General features: G+C 34.5%; 1 protein-coding gene across 3 annotated transcripts in view; it reads right to left on the reverse strand.

Moving 5' to 3' along the window:
- Window positions 1-591: 591 nt before the first annotated feature.
- The window catches only part of LOC118189476 (uncharacterized), a 67670-nt gene continuing 44599 nt past the window's right edge, over window positions 592-23662 (reverse strand). Inside the window, exons 7-12 of one of the 3 annotated variants that reach the window (XM_085818466.1) lie at window positions 3426-3494; window positions 2059-2124; window positions 1669-1716; window positions 1104-1154; window positions 961-1005; window positions 592-848 (exon numbers count right to left, since the gene is read on the reverse strand). In XM_085818466.1, the coding sequence (XP_085674592.1) occupies window positions 790-848; window positions 961-1005; window positions 1104-1154; window positions 1669-1716; window positions 2059-2124; window positions 3426-3494 (338 nt within the window). In that variant the 3' untranslated portion in view covers window positions 592-789. The remainder of the gene's footprint in view (window positions 849-960; window positions 1006-1103; window positions 1155-1668; window positions 1717-2058; window positions 2125-3425; window positions 3495-23662) is intronic. The other 2 variants (XM_035360081.2, XM_035360079.2) reach the window with 2 other exon arrangements.

The following is a 23662-nucleotide window of genomic DNA, read 5'->3' on the forward strand; positions in this document are numbered from 1 at the left end:
TTATAGGTTCGCCAAAACTGTTCTATAGTGTATTCATATTAAATAAGAAAAAAACTAATAAAAAAATTCTTGTTATATCAATTTACTCATTTGTTATTCTTCCATATGCTATGAAATGGAAGCATAAGTATGAGTTATGTATGTATACTTATGCTTCCATATGCTATGTCTTAGATTAAAGCTGTGATAATTAAGTCTACTTAATTATCACAATCCCTCCTGGTGTGCTCTGTTAGTGTCACTAAACTACAGTAAGTGTTAGAAATTATTTAATGTAAAGAACTACACTGACAGAGATGTTACATTCCTAAGGTTAAACCAAAAATCTGGAGTTCAGATAAGGGGTTTTTGGTCAGTCTGAGCTCATTTATAGCCTTAATCTAAGATTCTAAGATCTCCACGGAATATAACATGCTTCAACTGCTACATATTATGCAAGCAATTAAATTTTAACATTAGTTTCTTGACTTGATGAACACACTACACAATAGTGACTTGAGATTGCAATTTTTTAAATAACTTGTTTCTGATACAGTGTACATACACTCTGACTAAAATAATATCTTCATTACACAAACATATATATAAAAATAGATGGGGGAAAAAACTTTTATTACAGTACGATACAAAGTACAAATAAATGTTATAAAGCTGACACATCTGTTCTAGTTAAGGAAAAGTTCATAGGTTTTGGAATAAACAATTTTTCTTTCAGAATAAAGATTTTAGCTTCACATTCTCTTTCACTGATTCATACACCCTCTCATAATTTATCTCACTATACATAGATTAAGCTTCAGCTTCATATTCATCTGTATCCGAATCACTTTTCCTTTTGGGTTCTTCCACTGCAAAAAAATTACATAAAATTATGGAAAAAAAAAAATTCATTTCATGAATATATACTATATATAGAGAGAGGGGGGCAAGATATTTAAAAAAAAAAAAAAAACACATTACCATCTGCACAGTTTCTAGCACATTGGTTTCCTTTACCTTCAATTTCTAAGTGGAAGGAAGAAAAAATTCATATTAGTTTTTTTTTCCTGCATTAAAAACATGCCAAATGTTACAAAGAAAGAAGAAAAGAAAAATATTATTACCAGTTTTTGAAACTTCAGTGGTATGAGATTGCAGATGACTATAATTACCATCTAAAGACAAAGGGAAAATCATTTAAACGTTTGATATTTCAAAACTGCAATAGAAATGCAAAATTAAAACAAGCCACCCATTTCTTTATTTCAAAGTAATTTACCATTAATATTGCAATAAATCATGCGGTTCACACTAAGCCAGAAACAACAATCTGCAAATTTAATCTGATGATTCTGACACATTTGGGTCTTGAGAAAAATCGATTTATGATTTCTTCATGATAACTCTTATAAATGCATCTTCCTTCTAGCATTATAAGAAAAAAAGGCAAAAATATTTGGAAATGACTGACAAAATGCAGATTTGTGCTTCTGAATTGTGCTACTTCCAACAATATTACTAGGAAATAAAACATATCATTTAATCTAAGCACAGGAAAAAAAAAAAATTAACATAATTCAGGGGAGGATAAGTCATTTTAATGAACAGAAAAACTGTATCAAAAATGAAACCAAAAAAGCTTATAAGCATATCAATAAAGTGAACAATTCAAAACAATAAAATTTTAACCTTTCATAGACAAATTTTCATTGTTCTGATTTTCAATATTTTCATTTCCTACAATGAAGCAAAGAATTAATTAATAAAAATTAAAAATTAATTTGTTCATCAATTTAAAAAAACATTTACTTTCCAGCACCTTTGCTACATTTAGACAAAAACTATAAATATACTACATGTTTGTATAGCTAAAACAATTTTGATTGGAGTTAAAAAATTCGTAGGCATTTATTTAAAATATGAAATGAAAAAGAGAAAAGCCTAAGTGACATACCATAAAAATAGCAACAGATGTGATTATAAATAAAATGCAATGAAAACAAAACCACAAAACTGCATATATGTTAATATATAACAAAAACTACAATTTCTATTTTAAAAAAAAAGGGGGAACATTACCTGTTATGAATGGTTTCGGTGAAACTAAATTAGAAACCTCGCACTTGTCTTTGATGATTTCTGTTGCTAATTGTATTTAAGAATACAAGTTAATTACATTACTAATACATTAGATAAAATAAAACAGTATTTAAAAAAATACAAGCATAAAATATTGAAAAATATATTTTCAGTATAATTTAAAAGTGATAGTGCTTTCCACTGTGTGCATTTGATATGATCATTACAGAATGACTTAGATTATTCAAAAGATATAGTTGAAAGATAGTTGAATTAAAAATTCAACTTATACATAACGATGATATTTGCATCATTAAAGTAAGTAACAAAGCAATATACATTAAATTACAAACTAATATATACCATGTGGGAAAAAACCCCTGACATACTGAAGTTTACTGAGAATACTGATTGGAAGTTTTACTTGATATATTTTTGTTGTACATATATTCAGATGAAAACCTCTTTTCAGCTTTTATGGTTTTAATTTCTCTGGAAAAAATGAAGCTAGAATTTTTACTATTGTAGTTAGTATTTGTGCCCTAAAATTCCAAATAATGAATCTTAGTAATATACAAAAATCACTTTTTGTGAAAAAATACTAATAAAAACTATACACTTTTTTTTGCCTCTTTCCACTTATTTAAATCTTGATCTTTTATCTTGGCTGAATTTTTCACAAAATTATTAATGCGAACAGACTTCCAGTCTTAATCTGAATACTGTATAGGCAAGGATTGATAACGATAGGACACTGACCTCTGACACAGAACAATTAATGCCTATGGAACATTCTGTTGCATAAAAACATAGGGTACCTGATTTTAATTTTATAATCGGAAAATATTAATAAGAATCACTGAAACGTTTTTCTTACAAAGTCAATATTGACAATAATGGTTTTGTTAGAATAATAGCTGAGAATAATTAAGTTATTTTAGAGATTTGTTTAATAATGGTGATTTTGATCTTGACTTACCCAAGTTAGATCAGTTGAATAAAATGAAGTTTTAGTAACCACTTGAGTTACAAATGGTAGTTATATTAAATGGAAATGTAACATAATTCTTACCACATAACATTTATCTTTGTAAATCTATTACTATTCTTATTTTTATTATATAATATTATCTTTGTAAAACTATATTCCATATCCCATATTTTTTTTTACTATTACTGTTCAATAAATTTTACAGAATTTTGTTTTCCAAAATTTTTTATATCACAAATAATTACTTTTATAAATAATATTCTTTCTATAATAGATTTTCAAGCAAGCTATTTCATAAATAATATTTTCTAAATAAATTTCTAAACATACAAAGATTATTGTACTATAATTTTACTAAAAAATAAACAATAAATACCAATAAACTTATTTATACCTTCCCCGTAATCAGACACAGGCTTGCTTGCAGTAGAAACTTCACATAAGACTAAAAAAATTCAAATTTTATAACTTTTTTTGTTCAAACAATAATGCTTTATAAGTTAAAAAATTATACAATAATACTTACCATTCTCTAACAAGTTTTAACAGAACAGTCTGTTAGATGTTTCTTATTCTTTCACAAAAGTAAAACTGCTTTTACACTAAATGGTATATAAACTTTATAGCATATTTACTTAAAATTTATATGTAGAGCATTCAATACTATTTTGCATTCATGTATATGAAAACTATATTCCATATCCCATATTTTTTTTTTTAAATAAGTATTTAGAAACTGTTGCTTCTATTTAACAAAAACAAGAGCAAGTGCAAAGTTTTAAGTGCTATTCCTTGGTCCTACCTATTGCATAACTTCACAGTATTGCAGTACTTAACTGTCATTCAAATTCTTACAATCATTTAGCAACATTGCATTAAAAGTAATATGGTATTTTCTCACATTCTTTTTCCTCTAGCATTTTAGTGCTAGGTTCTGAAAATTCTAAAACTGTTTACATCATTTTCCCCTTCCTCCGTTGTCTACAATTTTACTCTCTGACAGCTAGTTTATTGGCAATTTAATACCCTTGATTATTTTCATTTTAATTACATGTATTCAATTTGTACTAGCATTTTTAAATTTGTATGTCATCCATTTTATTGTCTCTCACATTTGCTATTTGAAACGTATTTTGTGCAGATTCTTTGTTCAGCTTCTTGGATGTAGCAGGTGTTCTCACACTTAAGAAATTTTCCAAACATGTAATTTCTCCTTACTTCTGTTATTTACATTCCACCTCATTGTAACCTTACCTACTGCTGATGATTTCTATCTTTCAGAATCCAGGTCTTTAGTTCACAACCCTTCTTCGGTTCCTCAGATAACTACAGTCAAAACTCATTCATGGTAGATGCACCTAAGACTTTACAAGGTAAGTGAGCCGAACATCCGGCACAATTACTGTCAGATATTGTAATGTTAGCATTATTACCAGGTATTCTTATTGGAAGATAGGTTTCTTAAGAAATAATAAGATAAGTCAAAAGTCATTAATCTGGACTCGTCGGGACTTCGGCGATTCCGGAATATAGATCATCAGCTTAAATCTGGTAGGAGAGCATGCAGAAATTACAAAATTAAAAATATGAAACCGTAATTTATGAAATAAAGAACAATTATGATCTAAAAGGTATCAAAATGTACAAAAAGAAAAAGCTTAATATTTATTTGTTTACTTTATTAAACATTTCTTTCAATGTAAGTTGTTTAAGTTGCTTCGTTTCATGTGATAATACTTTCTCTTTAATTCTATTAAACAGACATAATTTCTTGTTTAGTAACAAAGTTCCGCTGTTCAAGTCCTATAATTGCTGTGTAGAGAATACCGACTAATTTGTCAATCGAAATTTTTTCGTTTTCAATAACCTCTGTGTCGTTTTCTTTACTATCAGAAGCGAATTATAATGACGAGAAATTTGTTTTAAATCATATCAGACGGAGTACATCGAGATGAAATACTACATTTAGTAAGGAATTATAAGCCAAATAAAATAAAAACATCTGCCCTGAAGATAAGGATAGTGCTGACAAATCAATTTCCAATTCATTGCGCGCCGCAGCGTTCCCCCCGCCGAGCAGCATGAAATTGATAAACAGATTTCGGATTTCGAAACATACTTTCGCTTTAGATTCTTTACATATTAGCAAATATATATCGGAAATTCTATTTGATATAATCGAAAGTTCAAGCTTACTTTTAAAAAATTGCTCTAACAGTCTGCAAAAAATAATAAGCCAGATCCAATTCGAAAATTAACCTCTTCGCGACGGGCGAATCATATATGCATTTCTTACGGACGCATGTGAGGCCCGGGCGGTTCACCCGTGCACTCCTGGAGAACTGGCCAAGTGAACGGGCAGTGCAGATATGCATTTTAAGCTGAAACAATTTTTAATAGCCACTAGATGGCACTCTGTGTCCATTACATTTAAACTGAACGTAGTTTTAGTATTCTGACCTTCAGATTGTTTATATTCTGGCTGTTTTTGGTATTTTGCTTGTCAGCTGTGGCTGGGGAGGGGGGAAATCGTAATGTAAACAAACGCAGGGCTCTTTAAATCGCTGTGTGCTAATGAAAACATTCTCGTATCTGATTTATATCCAATTCCTTTTTTATTCTATTTTTTTCCTCTACTTTGTACGGTCTTTTAGGGTTACTGTGCGGAGTTTTTTTACGTTTTGCATTGCCTTCAGATATATTTCCGTTCCTTCTTTTTTTATTTAGGAAAGCCTCACCTCCAGTCTATTATGACGGGAAGGAGGCGCTATTTATCAGAGGAAGAATACCCTAGTATGGTTAGTGAACCATTTACTAACGCAAATGAGAGTACTGATTCATTTTGTAAGGAGTTAAAAAGTGATACTTTTTCTAAGAGTTACAAGGTGATACTTCTTTGTGCTTCGAAATTTACCACGCTCGTTTTCATTTTAAATTTTGTTACTTCTTACTGTAAATAGTCTTTATTGTGTTCTTTTTAATAATTTTAAACTTTATTGATGGATTTTATCAATTAAAACTTTAGAATAATTTGAATAGCTCTTCCGAAAAGTATTATGGAAGATAAGCAATTTTTTAAGTATATTTCCATGTAAAATAAAGAAATAAATGTTTTAAGGGCTAATTTTAACATATATAAGAGCTCAAGTAATAATCTAAAATGATACCAAAAATTACGATGCTAGAAGCGAAACTTTTGTTTTTCTGATTTTTGTTATAAAATTAGGCTTAACGATGCAAAACCTCCGTCCTGTATGGTGACTGCCTTCGATTCTCTTCCGTCCCGCACGAGCGTTTTAAACAAAGGTGCGCCGTCGCGAAAAGGTTAAGGAACAACGCAATCTGCAACATTAACTGAATTAGATAATTTTAGCTTAGCTTATACCGTCTGTTATACATTAAACGCGCATGCGCACACGCACATTTGCAGCTGTAAAGGTCTTACGTGCACATGTAAATGCCTATGCGTAAACGCGACGCATGCGCAGAAAGTTTGTAGCTTTGAGGTCCGGATTATAGATCATTCCGGATTATGGGTGTCTGAATTAACGACTTTTGACTGTACTAGATAATTTCAAAAGAGGTTTTCTGTCAAAGAGATGCCAATCACCAAATCTGGTAGCCTATTTATATTGCATCTCAAATAGCCATGCAATGATAATATATATAATGCTTAGAGTCTGCAATTCTGATTTTTGTAAGAAATAACAGATCACTGTACATATGCAGATGTACACAGTGATCTGCTTTCACTTGAATAAACTTCAGAGAATTGCACAGATTAAATATTGCATACAAAATACAAACGTGACTGTTATCCTTTTTCAGAAATCCTATGATTTACCATGGAATAAAAATCCAACAAGATTTCAAATATTTCAGAATATTAACCCACTTACATATAATTATACATATATATTTTCAAACAATTTAATTAGTGATGCCAAAAAATATACTTTTTTAAAAATAATTAAAAATTCATTTATGTTTTACTATACCATTTTACATAATTACCAACTTTTCCTGGTTTCTCAAATTTTTACAATTCATTGCAAAGTTTAGATTGCTTTTTCGGAGGAATTGCTACTTTTTATATTTTTCTTTGTTAACAATTTAAAGTTCAGTATGATCAACAAGATATTTTGGTTGAAAACAGTGGTTTTTCATTTAAAACTTGTATTAGATTAAAGCTTGAAGTATGCACATCTGCAGGTGTTGGAGACAAGGAAGTGCTAGAAAGAATAAAGTGGTTCAATGGAATGTAAAGAATTTTGGCAAGCTGTCCAGTTATTCAATTACTTAGCCCTGGAATCTTTACCAAAAGGGTCTTTTAGAGGGAGTTTCTGCTCCAGAAGCTTCACATTTATTTTTTTGTAATGATAATAAATAATATTTTACAGTCTCTGTAGCCAGGCTATCACCGTAGAAGGATGTTCTGACATAATATAACCCATGTAATTACATTTTGTCATAATATCACACATGTAATTAAATGAACTTACACATAAAATTAAATAACTTTCAACGAAAGGTCCACAGAAGCAAGGTGAAGCAGATTTAGCTAGTTTTGTGGAACACTAGTTATTTCTGTTTTTGATCTACTCTCAGCCCAAAAGTTTACATTATTAGTTTTTTCCCGTTTCCATGTATGTGATTAAAGGTATCATTAAGTATTTCATACTGTTACAAAATGTACAGGCGCAGTAAAATAGCTTCCCCACAAAGCAGTTTTAGGGTTGCCATAAAATAGCATGGAAAGCAGGGTTGCCACATTTGGCGAGAAATCACACATTTGGTGACATTTGGCGACAAAATCTGCGATATGCCATGGACGGATGGAGAACCTTCTGGAATGAATTCTTACCGGTTTAGTCCAGAATGTTCTCGAACATAAGCTGAAAGCTATATAAACCCTGCTGGTCCGCAGTCAGTTAGAGTGAGTGCCTCGTCGAGAGAGCGAGTCAGAGTGTGAGATAGATAGTATCGCATTGGGGGTCTCATCTAGCGAGTTAATCTCTGTGGAGTCGATTGAGTTGATAGCCGGGCAATGAGTGCCGAGTGGGTCGTCGAGTGCATCGCGGTTAGTGCATTGTCGAGAGAGCGTGTTGAGCTCCGGGAACAACTGAACCAAAGAGTCGGGAGCTGTGCTCTGTGTGTCGTCGAGTGCATCGCGAGTTGTAGCGTGGAGAGTCTTGAGAGTACGTGGAATTCCGAGAACGACCAAGCAGAGTCGGGAGCTGTACTCTGGTGCTTTGCAGTGAAGCTGTCTCCACCGTGATAGCTTGATAACCTGAAAGCTGTCGCTGATCGTGTCAGCGTGTTTACAGTAGTTCATCAACGACTGTAAAATGTGTTTTGGAACTTTCCTGACATTACTGGCTAATAAAGTGTGTTTCGAAGTTTCATCAAGTAGTGTCGTCATTATTTACTCCAAATCCATACGAACCACGTACGGACGTGAAGAAAATAGCGTAACAACTGGTGTCAGAAAAAGAAAAACACAACAACTGGTGTCAGAAGTGGGATTTGCGAGTGAATGCCAGTGACCTGCCTGCAGAGGAGATGAAGACTTTCATGGACTTCTTAGCCAAGATCATAGCTGGACAGAAGGAGTTGAAAGCCAGATGTGCTGAGATAAAAGCCGGATGTGCTGAGATAAAGGCCGGATATGCTGAGATAAAAGCCGAATATGATGAGATAAAAGCTGGATATGAAGAGATGACAGCTGATATGAAAGCTGGACGAGAAGAGATGAAGCTGGCTGAGAAGAGGTGCGAAAGCAACTCCCACAAATGAAAGTGGAGCTTGTGGAAGAAACTGGAGCCATAAAAGAAAATGTGGAAATGACTGAAGTGGCGTCTGAAGTATCAAAGGATGAAGAAATGAAGGGAGTTGCTAATGAACTGTCTGAGAAAGATCAAGAAATGAAGGATGAAACATTTAACAGGATTAAAGGAAAAGAACGAAAACATGAAGAAATAAAAGACGAAACATGAAGAAAAGAACAAAAACATGAAGATGCTTTTGATTCTCAAGTGCCTGAAGTGGAAGAAAATGAAAATGTGACTGTTAAGTTCATCAAAACTGATAGTGAAATTACCAAGCCGCAGTTAGCAGTATTGAAACATCTGAAAGTTCATGTGATGCTGAGATGGAAGAAGCTGATGTGCAGCTTAGGCAGAGTGCTCCAGTATTGCAAGAAGATTCACTAATTTCGCAAACTATGTGTACATCTCATAGTGCAGATTTTGCAGAAAGTACTTGATTCTAAACCCGGATACTTCTGCTTGTAAAGGATCGGATTCTATTCGCGATCCTGGTACAAACATCGGAACTGGTTCCCAGGAAACGGAGGAAAATAAGCATGCATCAATTGCTAAAAATACTGAGGTGAACTGTATGCCTGCTGAGAATGAAGTACAGAGTGGTGAACAAACTGTTTCAGATCTTCCTGTGGATGAAAAGTCTGAAAGAACTATATCCTCAGACTGTGATATGCAAAACAGAAATGCATCTGAGAACTCCAGTGCAAAAGTATTTGACCCGGGTATAAATTAATGAAAAGACTGATACTGAAATTCATTCGGAACTCTAATTTGTATAATTTGGAATTGTGATGTGTTGAATTTGTGTATGTAACTTGTACATAGTGTAAATACCTGTTTCTTTAATTATGTTATGTATTTATACCTTATGTTTGTTTGTATCGAATTAGGCTTCTGACCAAGGGTTGTACTTCCCAAGATGTGCAGTCCTTGGGAGGGGGCGGTGTTACGAAATGTCAAGCAGTTTTAGGGTTGCCATAAAATAGCACAGAAAGAAGGGTTGCCACATTTGGTGAGAAATTGCCCATTTGGCGACAAAATTGGAGATATGCCATGGATGCAGAACCTTCTGAAACGAACTCTTACTGATTTAGCCCAGAATGTTCTCGAACAAAAGCCGAAAGCTATATAAACCCTGCTGGTTCGCAGTCAGTAAAAGCGAGTGCCTCATTGAGAGTCGAGATATATAGTATCGAGTTATAGTAACTCGTCTAGCGAGTTAATCCCTACGGAGTCAACTGAGTTGACAGCCGGGCAGCGAGTGCCGAGTGTACCAAAAGAGTCTTGTAGTGTATCACGGTCAGTGCATTGTCGAGAGAGCGTGTTGAGCTCTGGGAACGACTGAACCGAAGAGTCAGCAGCTGTGCTCTGTGCGTCGTTGAGTGCATTGCGAGTTGTAGCGTCGAGAGTCTCGAGAGTACGTGGAGTTCCGAGAACGACCAAGCAGAGTCGGGAGATGTACTCTGGTGCTTTGCAGTGAAGCTGTCTCCACCGTTATTGCCTGACAGTGTGAAAGCTGTGTCGCTGATTGTTCCAGTGTGTTTATAGTACACCTTCGATGACTGTAAAAGTGTTTTAAAGCTGTCCTGACAATACTGGCCAATAAGTGTGTTTCGATACTTCATCAAGGTCACTCCAAATTTACGAACGTGAAGGAAGGAAAAAACATAACAATACCTTCAGAGTTATTATTTTATATAATCTCTAAATCGCTTTGTTTTATCCCAAACAAAATTTGAGCAAGATAATGAGTGAATTTTTCACAATCCCATAAATTTTGGATTTAATAAGGTCAAAAATCTGGAATTCTGGCTATGTCCAGACCACAATCACCCCTCAAAACAGTTATTCTTTTCATGAAGCATTATGTATCGTCAATCTTGCTGCCATCTGATCAGATTTCATGTCAACCTTAATGTTTGTGCTGAGACCCGATAGCAGAAAGCTATTTCAAAGGTTCCTCTTCGCTTGCATGATGATCCACAGTTGTGATTTGCTGCTCCACAGCTGTCAAACCACATAATACATACCATATTTACTTGCATATCCCTCCTTTTTTTCATAATTTTAATGCTTGAAAGTCGGAAGAGGAAACTTATGCAATGTATATTATTTACGGAGAGATAGCTTAAATGATAGATACACTAATATTTTTATTTTAGATATTTCAGGTGAATTATCAATTTCAATAACATTCTGTTTACTTACAAAAAACACTTTCCTATTTGCGCATACATTTTATATTGTTACTATATATCAGAAGTTTCTAAATCATATGCTGAAAAAACTAGGGGCAAGGTTGCCACTCAAGCAGAAGAATGAAATTCCCAGACTTTTCGAGGTTTTCCAAGTGTGTTTTCCCTGTGCACATCGTCTGTGCTGAGGCTAAATTTTTATGTTTTCATTTTGTAAAACGTGAAAACATAAAAATTTAACTTAGAAGTCAAACAACAAAAATCAGCGTGATATTTTCAAATTTTCACAGGACTAGTTTTGATGGTTTTACCGAATGATGGTTCGGTAAAACCATCGAAACTAGTCCAGTGAAAAACTTAAAATATAACACTGACTTTTGTTGTTCGACTTTTAAATTAATATTTGTTTGGCATGTTATTGTATCTTAAACATAAAAATTTGCTAATTAGATATGACCTTGATATTTAAAATAAAACTTCACTTCTGAATCCCTAAAGCATTACTAATATAACTATAATAGGAATTGTTTGTTCAGTAACTTTGAAATTAAGTTTTTGCAAACTTTTAACACAACGTTTACATACTAAACCAACATTCTCTTCAGCAATCAACTGTATCATGTCTTTTTAATTACATGAAAATAACATATAATACAAGAAGTGATTATTAAATGTGCAGTCACTGACACTAAAATATATGTATAATAAAATGCCAGTGCAAATATAATTAGTTAAAAGTGTAACTTAAAAATTAATTTTACATGCATAAAAACATACATTTACAAACAAAATTAATTCCGTCTAAGTAATAAGCAAAATCAGAAATGAAATTCATCGATTTTTCAGTACTACAGTACAAAGTACGAAATACCGACATTCATTATCCGGAATGATCTAAAATCTGGACCTCAAAACCACCAACAAGATTTTCTCGCAAGTTTTATGCATGCGTATTCGATTTCCCCCCTCTGCGCATAATAAAACATCTGGAGAGTCCCGATTCTTAATTTCACATCGACACTAAATAAAATACCTTGTTATTGCAGGAGCAAACATTTTAGAATATTTGTACCATCAATAATTTGGCTCTGTTGCTGCATCACACATGTCAAACCAAAGCATCCCACATAGATACATTGTTGATCTGATGCCAGCCTGGCAAATTATTATTTATTATAATTTCCTTTCATCACTGCTTGTTTATCAAAACATGACAACTTAAGTAATGACTCATGTAGCGAAGCCTAAACAATTTTTTTATGTTCAGTAATTGAATAATAAAGGAGTATGATAAACTTTTATGTAGACGATAAGCATTTTTATTGCTCGGCGATGATTACAGATTTAAGTTAAATGTGCTAAAGAATGTTGAGGAGGAAAAATTTACTTAAATTTCTTTCCATATGCTAAAAATGCATTTTGTTGATGATACTCATAGACACAAAGATTACATTAAAGCCAGATGTGCTGAGATAAAAGCCGGATGTGCTGAGATAAAGGCCGGATATGCTGAGATAAAAGCCGAATATGATGAGATAAAAGCTGGATATGAAGAGATGACAGCTGATATGAAAGCTGGACGAGAAGAGATGAAGCTGGCTGAGAAGAGGTGCGAAAGCAACTCCCACAAATGAAAGTGGAGCTTGTGGAAGAAACTGGAGCCATAAAAGAAAATGTGGAAATGACTGAAGTGGCGTCTGAAGTATCAAAGGATGAAGAAATGAAGGGAGTTGCTAATGAACTGTCTGAGAAAGATCAAGAAATGAAGGATGAAACATTTAACAGGATTAAAGGAAAAGAACGAAAACATGAAGAAATAAAAGACGAAACATGAAGAAAAGAACAAAAACATGAAGATGCTTTTGATTCTCAAGTGCCTGAAGTGGAAGAAAATGAAAATGTGACTGTTAAGTTCATCAAAACTGATAGTGAAATTACCAAGCCGCAGTTAGCAGTATTGAAACATCTGAAAGTTCATGTGATGCTGAGATGGAAGAAGCTGATGTGCAGCTTAGGCAGAGTGCTCCAGTATTGCAAGAAGATTCACTAATTTCGCAAACTATGTGTACATCTCATAGTGCAGATTTTGCAGAAAGTACTTGATTCTAAACCCGGATACTTCTGCTTGTAAAGGATCGGATTCTATTCGCGATCCTGGTACAAACATCGGAACTGGTTCCCAGGAAACGGAGGAAAATAAGCATGCATCAATTGCTAAAAATACTGAGGTGAACTGTATGCCTGCTGAGAATGAAGTACAGAGTGGTGAACAAACTGTTTCAGATCTTCCTGTGGATGAAAAGTCTGAAAGAACTATATCCTCAGACTGTGATATGCAAAACAGAAATGCATCTGAGAACTCCAGTGCAAAAGTATTTGACCCGGGTATAAATTAATGAAAAGACTGATACTGAAATTCATTCGGAACTCTAATTTGTATAATTTGGAATTGTGATGTGTTGAATTTGTGTATGTAACTTGTACATAGTGTAAATACCTGTTTCTTTAATTATGTTATGTATTTATACCTTATGTTTGTTTGTATCGAATTAGGCTTCTGACCAAGGGTTGTACTTCCCAAGATGTGCAGTCCTTGGGAGGGGGCGGTGTTACGAAATGTCAAGCAGTTTTAGGGTTGCCATAAAATAGCACAGAAAGAAGGGTTGCCACATTTGGTGAGAAATTGCCCATTTGGCGACAAAATTGGAGATATGCCATGGATGCAGAACCTTCTGAAACGAACTCTTACTGATTTAGCCCAGAATGTTCTCGAACAAAAGCCGAAAGCTATATAAACCCTGCTGGTTCGCAGTCAGTAAAAGCGAGTGCCTCATTGAGAGTCGAGATATATAGTATCGAGTTATAGTAACTCGTCTAGCGAGTTAATCCCTACGGAGTCAACTGAGTTGACAGCCGGGCAGCGAGTGCCGAGTGTACCAAAAGAGTCTTGTAGTGTATCACGGTCAGTGCATTGTCGAGAGAGCGTGTTGAGCTCTGGGAACGACTGAACCGAAGAGTCAGCAGCTGTGCTCTGTGCGTCGTTGAGTGCATTGCGAGTTGTAGCGTCGAGAGTCTCGAGAGTACGTGGAGTTCCGAGAACGACCAAGCAGAGTCGGGAGATGTACTCTGGTGCTTTGCAGTGAAGCTGTCTCCACCGTTATTGCCTGACAGTGTGAAAGCTGTGTCGCTGATTGTTCCAGTGTGTTTATAGTACACCTTCGATGACTGTAAAAGTGTTTTAAAGCTGTCCTGACAATACTGGCCAATAAGTGTGTTTCGATACTTCATCAAGGTCACTCCAAATTTACGAACGTGAAGGAAGGAAAAAACATAACAATACCTTCAGAGTTATTATTTTATATAATCTCTAAATCGCTTTGTTTTATCCCAAACAAAATTTGAGCAAGATAATGAGTGAATTTTTCACAATCCCATAAATTTTGGATTTAATAAGGTCAAAAATCTGGAATTCTGGCTATGTCCAGACCACAATCACCCCTCAAAACAGTTATTCTTTTCATGAAGCATTATGTATCGTCAATCTTGCTGCCATCTGATCAGATTTCATGTCAACCTTAATGTTTGTGCTGAGACCCGATAGCAGAAAGCTATTTCAAAGGTTCCTCTTCGCTTGCATGATGATCCACAGTTGTGATTTGCTGCTCCACAGCTGTCAAACCACATAATACATACCATATTTACTTGCATATCCCTCCTTTTTTTCATAATTTTAATGCTTGAAAGTCGGAAGAGGAAACTTATGCAATGTATATTATTTACGGAGAGATAGCTTAAATGATAGATACACTAATATTTTTATTTTAGATATTTCAGGTGAATTATCAATTTCAATAACATTCTGTTTACTTACAAAAAACACTTTCCTATTTGCGCATACATTTTATATTGTTACTATATATCAGAAGTTTCTAAATCATATGCTGAAAAAACTAGGGGCAAGGTTGCCACTCAAGCAGAAGAATGAAATTCCCAGACTTTTCGAGGTTTTCCAAGTGTGTTTTCCCTGTGCACATCGTCTGTGCTGAGGCTAAATTTTTATGTTTTCATTTTGTAAAACGTGAAAACATAAAAATTTAACTTAGAAGTCAAACAACAAAAATCAGCGTGATATTTTCAAATTTTCACAGGACTAGTTTTGATGGTTTTACCGAATGATGGTTCGGTAAAACCATCGAAACTAGTCCAGTGAAAAACTTAAAATATAACACTGACTTTTGTTGTTCGACTTTTAAATTAATATTTGTTTGGCATGTTATTGTATCTTAAACATAAAAATTTGCTAATTAGATATGACCTTGATATTTAAAATAAAACTTCACTTCTGAATCCCTAAAGCATTACTAATATAACTATAATAGGAATTGTTTGTTCAGTAACTTTGAAATTAAGTTTTTGCAAACTTTTAACACAACGTTTACATACTAAACCAACATTCTCTTCAGCAATCAACTGTATCATGTCTTTTTAATTACATGAAAATAACATATAATACAAGAAGTGATTATTAAATGTGCAGTCACTGACACTAAAATATATGTATAATAAAATGCCAGTGCAAATATAATTAGTTAAAAGTGTAACTTAAAAATTAATTTTACATGCATAAAAACATACATTTACAAACAAAATTAATTCCGTCTAAGTAATAAGCAAAATCAGAAATGAAATTCATCGATTTTTCAGTACTACAGTACAAAGTACGAAATACCGACATTCATTATCCGGAATGATCTAAAATCTGGACCTCAAAACCACCAACAAGATTTTCTCGCAAGTTTTATGCATGCGTATTCGATTTCCCCCCTCTGCGCATAATAAAACATCTGGAGAGTCCCGATTCTTAATTTCACATCGACACTAAATAAAATACCTTGTTATTGCAGGAGCAAACATTTTAGAATATTTGTACCATCAATAATTTGGCTCTGTTGCTGCATCACACATGTCAAACCAAAGCATCCCACATAGATACATTGTTGATCTGATGCCAGCCTGGCAAATTATTATTTATTATAATTTCCTTTCATCACTGCTTGTTTATCAAAACATGACAACTTAAGTAATGACTCATGTAGCGAAGCCTAAACAATTTTTTTATGTTCAGTAATTGAATAATAAAGGAGTATGATAAACTTTTATGTAGACGATAAGCATTTTTATTGCTCGGCGATGATTACAGATTTAAGTTAAATGTGCTAAAGAATGTTGAGGAGGAAAAATTTACTTAAATTTCTTTCCATATGCTAAAAATGCATTTTGTTGATGATACTCATAGACACAAAGATTACATTAAAGCCAGATGTGCTGAGATAAAAGCCGGATGTGCTGAGATAAAGGCCGGATATGCTGAGATAAAAGCCGAATATGATGAGATAAAAGCTGGATATGAAGAGATGACAGCTGATATGAAAGCTGGACGAGAAGAGATGAAGCTGGCTGAGAAGAGGTGCGAAAGCAACTCCCACAAATGAAAGTGGAGCTTGTGGAAGAAACTGGAGCCATAAAAGAAAATGTGGAAATGACTGAAGTGGCGTCTGAAGTATCAAAGGATGAAGAAATGAAGGGAGTTGCTAATGAACTGTCTGAGAAAGATCAAGAAATGAAGGATGAAACATTTAACAGGATTAAAGGAAAAGAACGAAAACATGAAGAAATAAAAGACGAAACATGAAGAAAAGAACAAAAACATGAAGATGCTTTTGATTCTCAAGTGCCTGAAGTGGAAGAAAATGAAAATGTGACTGTTAAGTTCATCAAAACTGATAGTGAAATTACCAAGCCGCAGTTAGCAGTATTGAAACATCTGAAAGTTCATGTGATGCTGAGATGGAAGAAGCTGATGTGCAGCTTAGGCAGAGTGCTCCAGTATTGCAAGAAGATTCACTAATTTCGCAAACTATGTGTACATCTCATAGTGCAGATTTTGCAGAAAGTACTTGATTCTAAACCCGGATACTTCTGCTTGTAAAGGATCGGATTCTATTCGCGATCCTGGTACAAACATCGGAACTGGTTCCCAGGAAACGGAGGAAAATAAGCATGCATCAATTGCTAAAAATACTGAGGTGAACTGTATGCCTGCTGAGAATGAAGTACAGAGTGGTGAACAAACTGTTTCAGATCTTCCTGTGGATGAAAAGTCTGAAAGAACTATATCCTCAGACTGTGATATGCAAAACAGAAATGCATCTGAGAACTCCAGTGCAAAAGTATTTGACCCGGGTATAAATTAATGAAAAGACTGATACTGAAATTCATTCGGAACTCTAATTTGTATAATTTGGAATTGTGATGTGTTGAATTTGTGTATGTAACTTGTACATAGTGTAAATACCTGTTTCTTTAATTATGTTATGTATTTATACCTTATGTTTGTTTGTATCGAATTAGGCTTCTGACCAAGGGTTGTACTTCCCAAGATGTGCAGTCCTTGGGAGGGGGCGGTGTTACGAAATGTCAAGCAGTTTTAGGGTTGCCATAAAATAGCACAGAAAGAAGGGTTGCCACATTTGGTGAGAAATTGCCCATTTGGCGACAAAATTGGAGATATGCCATGGATGCAGAACCTTCTGAAACGAACTCTTACTGATTTAGCCCAGAATGTTCTCGAACAAAAGCCGAAAGCTATATAAACCCTGCTGGTTCGCAGTCAGTAAAAGCGAGTGCCTCATTGAGAGTCGAGATATATAGTATCGAGTTATAGTAACTCGTCTAGCGAGTTAATCCCTACGGAGTCAACTGAGTTGACAGCCGGGCAGCGAGTGCCGAGTGTACCAAAAGAGTCTTGTAGTGTATCACGGTCAGTGCATTGTCGAGAGAGCGTGTTGAGCTCTGGGAACGACTGAACCGAAGAGTCAGCAGCTGTGCTCTGTGCGTCGTTGAGTGCATTGCGAGTTGTAGCGTCGAGAGTCTCGAGAGTACGTGGAGTTCCGAGAACGACCAAGCAGAGTCGGGAGATGTACTCTGGTGCTTTGCAGTGAAGCTGTCTCCACCGTTATTGCCTGACAGTGTGAAAGCTGTGTCGCTGATTGTTCCAGTGTGTTTATAGTACACCTTCGATGACTGTAAAAGTGTTTTAAAGCTGTCCTGACAATACTGGCCAATAAGTGTGTTTCGATACTTCATCAAGGTCACTCCAAATTTACGAACGTGAAGGAAGGAAAAAACATAACAATACCTTCAGAGTTATTATTTTATATAATCTCTAAATCGCTTTGTTTTATCCCAAACAAAATTTGAGCAAGATAATGAGTGAATTTTTCACAATCCCATAAATTTTGGATTTAATAAGGTCAAAAATCTGGAATTCTGGCTATGTCCAGACCACAATCACCCCTCAAAACAGTTATTCTTTTCATGAAGCATTATGTATCGTCAATCTTGCTGCCATCTGATCAGATTTCATGTCAACCTTAATGTTTGTGCTGAGACCCGATAGCAGAAAGCTATTTCAAAGGTTCCTCTTCGCTTGCATGATGATCCACAGTTGTGATTTGCTGCTCCACAGCTGTCAAACCACATAATACATACCATATTTACTTGCATATCCCTCCTTTTTTTCATAATTTTAATGCTTGAAAGTCGGAAGAGGAAACTTATGCAATGTATATTATTTACGGAGAGATAGCTTAAATGATAGATACACTAATATTTTTATTTTAGATATTTCAGGTGAATTATCAATTTCAATAACATTCTGTTTACTTACAAAAAACACTTTCCTATTTGCGCATACATTTTATATTGTTACTATATATCAGAAGTTTCTAAATCATATGCTGAAAAAACTAGGGGCAAGGTTGCCACTCAAGCAGAAGAATGAAATTCCCAGACTTTTCGAGGTTTTCCAAGTGTGTTTTCCCTGTGCACATCGTCTGTGCTGAGGCTAAATTTTTATGTTTTCATTTTGTAAAACGTGAAAACATAAAAATTTAACTTAGAAGTCAAACAACAAAAATCAGCGTGATATTTTCAAATTTTCACAGGACTAGTTTTGATGGTTTTACCGAATGATGGTTCGGTAAAACCATCGAAACTAGTCCAGTGAAAAACTTAAAATATAACACTGACTTTTGTTGTTCGACTTTTAAATTAATATTTGTTTGGCATGTTATTGTATCTTAAACATAAAAATTTGCTAATTAGATATGACCTTGATATTTAAAATAAAACTTCACTTCTGAATCCCTAAAGCATTACTAATATAACTATAATAGGAATTGTTTGTTCAGTAACTTTGAAATTAAGTTTTTGCAAACTTTTAACACAACGTTTACATACTAAACCAACATTCTCTTCAGCAATCAACTGTATCATGTCTTTTTAATTACATGAAAATAACATATAATACAAGAAGTGATTATTAAATGTGCAGTCACTGACACTAAAATATATGTATAATAAAATGCCAGTGCAAATATAATTAGTTAAAAGTGTAACTTAAAAATTAATTTTACATGCATAAAAACATACATTTACAAACAAAATTAATTCCGTCTAAGTAATAAGCAAAATCAGAAATGAAATTCATCGATTTTTCAGTACTACAGTACAAAGTACGAAATACCGACATTCATTATCCGGAATGATCTAAAATCTGGACCTCAAAACCACCAACAAGATTTTCTCGCAAGTTTTATGCATGCGTATTCGATTTCCCCCCTCTGCGCATAATAAAACATCTGGAGAGTCCCGATTCTTAATTTCACATCGACACTAAATAAAATACCTTGTTATTGCAGGAGCAAACATTTTAGAATATTTGTACCATCAATAATTTGGCTCTGTTGCTGCATCACACATGTCAAACCAAAGCATCCCACATAGATACATTGTTGATCTGATGCCAGCCTGGCAAATTATTATTTATTATAATTTCCTTTCATCACTGCTTGTTTATCAAAACATGACAACTTAAGTAATGACTCATGTAGCGAAGCCTAAACAATTTTTTTATGTTCAGTAATTGAATAATAAAGGAGTATGATAAACTTTTATGTAGACGATAAGCATTTTTATTGCTCGGCGATGATTACAGATTTAAGTTAAATGTGCTAAAGAATGTTGAGGAGGAAAAATTTACTTAAATTTCTTTCCATATGCTAAAAATGCATTTTGTTGATGATACTCATAGACACAAAGATTACATTAAAGCCAGATGTGCTGAGATAAAAGCCGGATGTGCTGAGATAAAGGCCGGATATGCTGAGATAAAAGCCGAATATGATGAGATAAAAGCTGGATATGAAGAGATGACAGCTGATATGAAAGCTGGACGAGAAGAGATGAAGCTGGCTGAGAAGAGGTGCGAAAGCAACTCCCACAAATGAAAGTGGAGCTTGTGGAAGAAACTGGAGCCATAAAAGAAAATGTGGAAATGACTGAAGTGGCGTCTGAAGTATCAAAGGATGAAGAAATGAAGGGAGTTGCTAATGAACTGTCTGAGAAAGATCAAGAAATGAAGGATGAAACATTTAACAGGATTAAAGGAAAAGAACGAAAACATGAAGAAATAAAAGACGAAACATGAAGAAAAGAACAAAAACATGAAGATGCTTTTGATTCTCAAGTGCCTGAAGTGGAAGAAAATGAAAATGTGACTGTTAAGTTCATCAAAACTGATAGTGAAATTACCAAGCCGCAGTTAGCAGTATTGAAACATCTGAAAGTTCATGTGATGCTGAGATGGAAGAAGCTGATGTGCAGCTTAGGCAGAGTGCTCCAGTATTGCAAGAAGATTCACTAATTTCGCAAACTATGTGTACATCTCATAGTGCAGATTTTGCAGAAAGTACTTGATTCTAAACCCGGATACTTCTGCTTGTAAAGGATCGGATTCTATTCGCGATCCTGGTACAAACATCGGAACTGGTTCCCAGGAAACGGAGGAAAATAAGCATGCATCAATTGCTAAAAATACTGAGGTGAACTGTATGCCTGCTGAGAATGAAGTACAGAGTGGTGAACAAACTGTTTCAGATCTTCCTGTGGATGAAAAGTCTGAAAGAACTATATCCTCAGACTGTGATATGCAAAACAGAAATGCATCTGAGAACTCCAGTGCAAAAGTATTTGACCCGGGTATAAATTAATGAAAAGACTGATACTGAAATTCATTCGGAACTCTAATTTGTATAATTTGGAATTGTGATGTGTTGAATTTGTGTATGTAACTTGTACATAGTGTAAATACCTGTTTCTTTAATTATGTTATGTATTTATACCTTATGTTTGTTTGTATCGAATTAGGCTTCTGACCAAGGGTTGTACTTCCCAAGATGTGCAGTCCTTGGGAGGGGGCGGTGTTACGAAATGTCAAGCAGTTTTAGGGTTGCCATAAAATAGCACAGAAAGAAGGGTTGCCACATTTGGTGAGAAATTGCCCATTTGGCGACAAAATTGGAGATATGCCATGGATGCAGAACCTTCTGAAACGAACTCTTACTGATTTAGCCCAGAATGTTCTCGAACAAAAGCCGAAAGCTATATAAACCCTGCTGGTTCGCAGTCAGTAAAAGCGAGTGCCTCATTGAGAGTCGAGATATATAGTATCGAGTTATAGTAACTCGTCTAGCGAGTTAATCCCTACGGAGTCAACTGAGTTGACAGCCGGGCAGCGAGTGCCGAGTGTACCAAAAGAGTCTTGTAGTGTATCACGGTCAGTGCATTGTCGAGAGAGCGTGTTGAGCTCTGGGAACGACTGAACCGAAGAGTCAGCAGCTGTGCTCTGTGCGTCGTTGAGTGCATTGCGAGTTGTAGCGTCGAGAGTCTCGAGAGTACGTGGAGTTCCGAGAACGACCAAGCAGAGTCGGGAGATGTACTCTGGTGCTTTGCAGTGAAGCTGTCTCCACCGTTATTGCCTGACAGTGTGAAAGCTGTGTCGCTGATTGTTCCAGTGTGTTTATAGTACACCTTCGATGACTGTAAAAGTGTTTTAAAGCTGTCCTGACAATACTGGCCAATAAGTGTGTTTCGATACTTCATCAAGGTCACTCCAAATTTACGAACGTGAAGGAAGGAAAAAACATAACAATACCTTCAGAGTTATTATTTTATATAATCTCTAAATCGCTTTGTTTTATCCCAAACAAAATTTGAGCAAGATAATGAGTGAATTTTTCACAATCCCATAAATTTTGGATTTAATAAGGTCAAAAATCTGGAATTCTGGCTATGTCCAGACCACAATCACCCCTCAAAACAGTTATTCTTTTCATGAAGCATTATGTATCGTCAATCTTGCTGCCATCTGATCAGATTTCATGTCAACCTTAATGTTTGTGCTGAGACCCGATAGCAGAAAGCTATTTCAAAGGTTCCTCTTCGCTTGCATGATGATCCACAGTTGTGATTTGCTGCTCCACAGCTGTCAAACCACATAATACATACCATATTTACTTGCATATCCCTCCTTTTTTTCATAATTTTAATGCTTGAAAGTCGGAAGAGGAAACTTATACAATGTATATTATTTACGGAGAGATAGCTTAAATGATAGATACACTAATATTTTTATTTTAGATATTTCAGGTGAATTATCAATTTCAATAACATTCTGTTTACTTACAAAAAAACACTTTCCTATTTGCGCATACATTTTATATTGTTACTATATATCAGAAGTTTCTAAATCATATGCTGAAAAAACTAGGGGCAAGGTTGCCACTCAAGCAGAAGAATGAAATTCCCAGACTTTTCGAGGTTTTCCAAGTGTGTTTTCCCTGTGCACATCGTCTGTGCTGAGGCTAAATTTTTATGTTTTCATTTTGTAAAACGTGAAAACATAAAAATTTAACTTAGAAGTCAAACAACAAAAATCAGCGTGATATTTTCAAATTTTCACAGGACTAGTTTTGATGGTTTTACCGAATGATGGTTCGGTAAAACCATCGAAACTAGTCCAGTGAAAAACTTAAAATATAACACTGACTTTTGTTGTTCGACTTTTAAATTAATATTTGTTTGGCATGTTATTGTATCTTAAACATAAAAATTTGCTAATTAGATATGACCTTGATATTTAAAATAAAACTTCACTTCTGAATCCCTAAAGCATTACTAATATAACTATAATAGGAATTGTTTGTTCAGTAACTTTGAAATTAAGTTTTTGCAAACTTTTAACACAACGTTTACATACTAAACCAACATTCTCTTCAGCAATCAACTGTATCATGTCTTTTTAATTACATGAAAATAACATATAATACAAGAAGTGATTATTAAATGTGCAGTCACTGACACTAAAATATATGTATAATAAAATGCCAGTGCAAATATAATTAGTTAAAAGTGTAACTTAAAAATTAATTTTACATGCATAAAAACATACATTTACAAACAAAATTAATTCCGTCTAAGTAATAAGCAAAATCAGAAATGAAATTCATCGATTTTTCAGTACTACAGTACAAAGTACGAAATACCGACATTCATTATCCGGAATGATCTAAAATCTGGACCTCAAAACCACCAACAAGATTTTCTCGCAAGTTTTATGCATGCGTATTCGATTTCCCCCCTCTGCGCATAATAAAACATCTGGAGAGTCCCGATTCTTATTTCTATTTAGT

The sequence above is a fragment of the Stegodyphus dumicola genome, chromosome 1 (assembly GCF_044657685.1).
Source record: "Stegodyphus dumicola isolate Sdum_Otavi_A_Nest chromosome 1, ASM4465768v1".
NCBI classification, from domain to species: Eukaryota; Metazoa; Arthropoda; class Arachnida; order Araneae; family Eresidae; genus Stegodyphus; species Stegodyphus dumicola.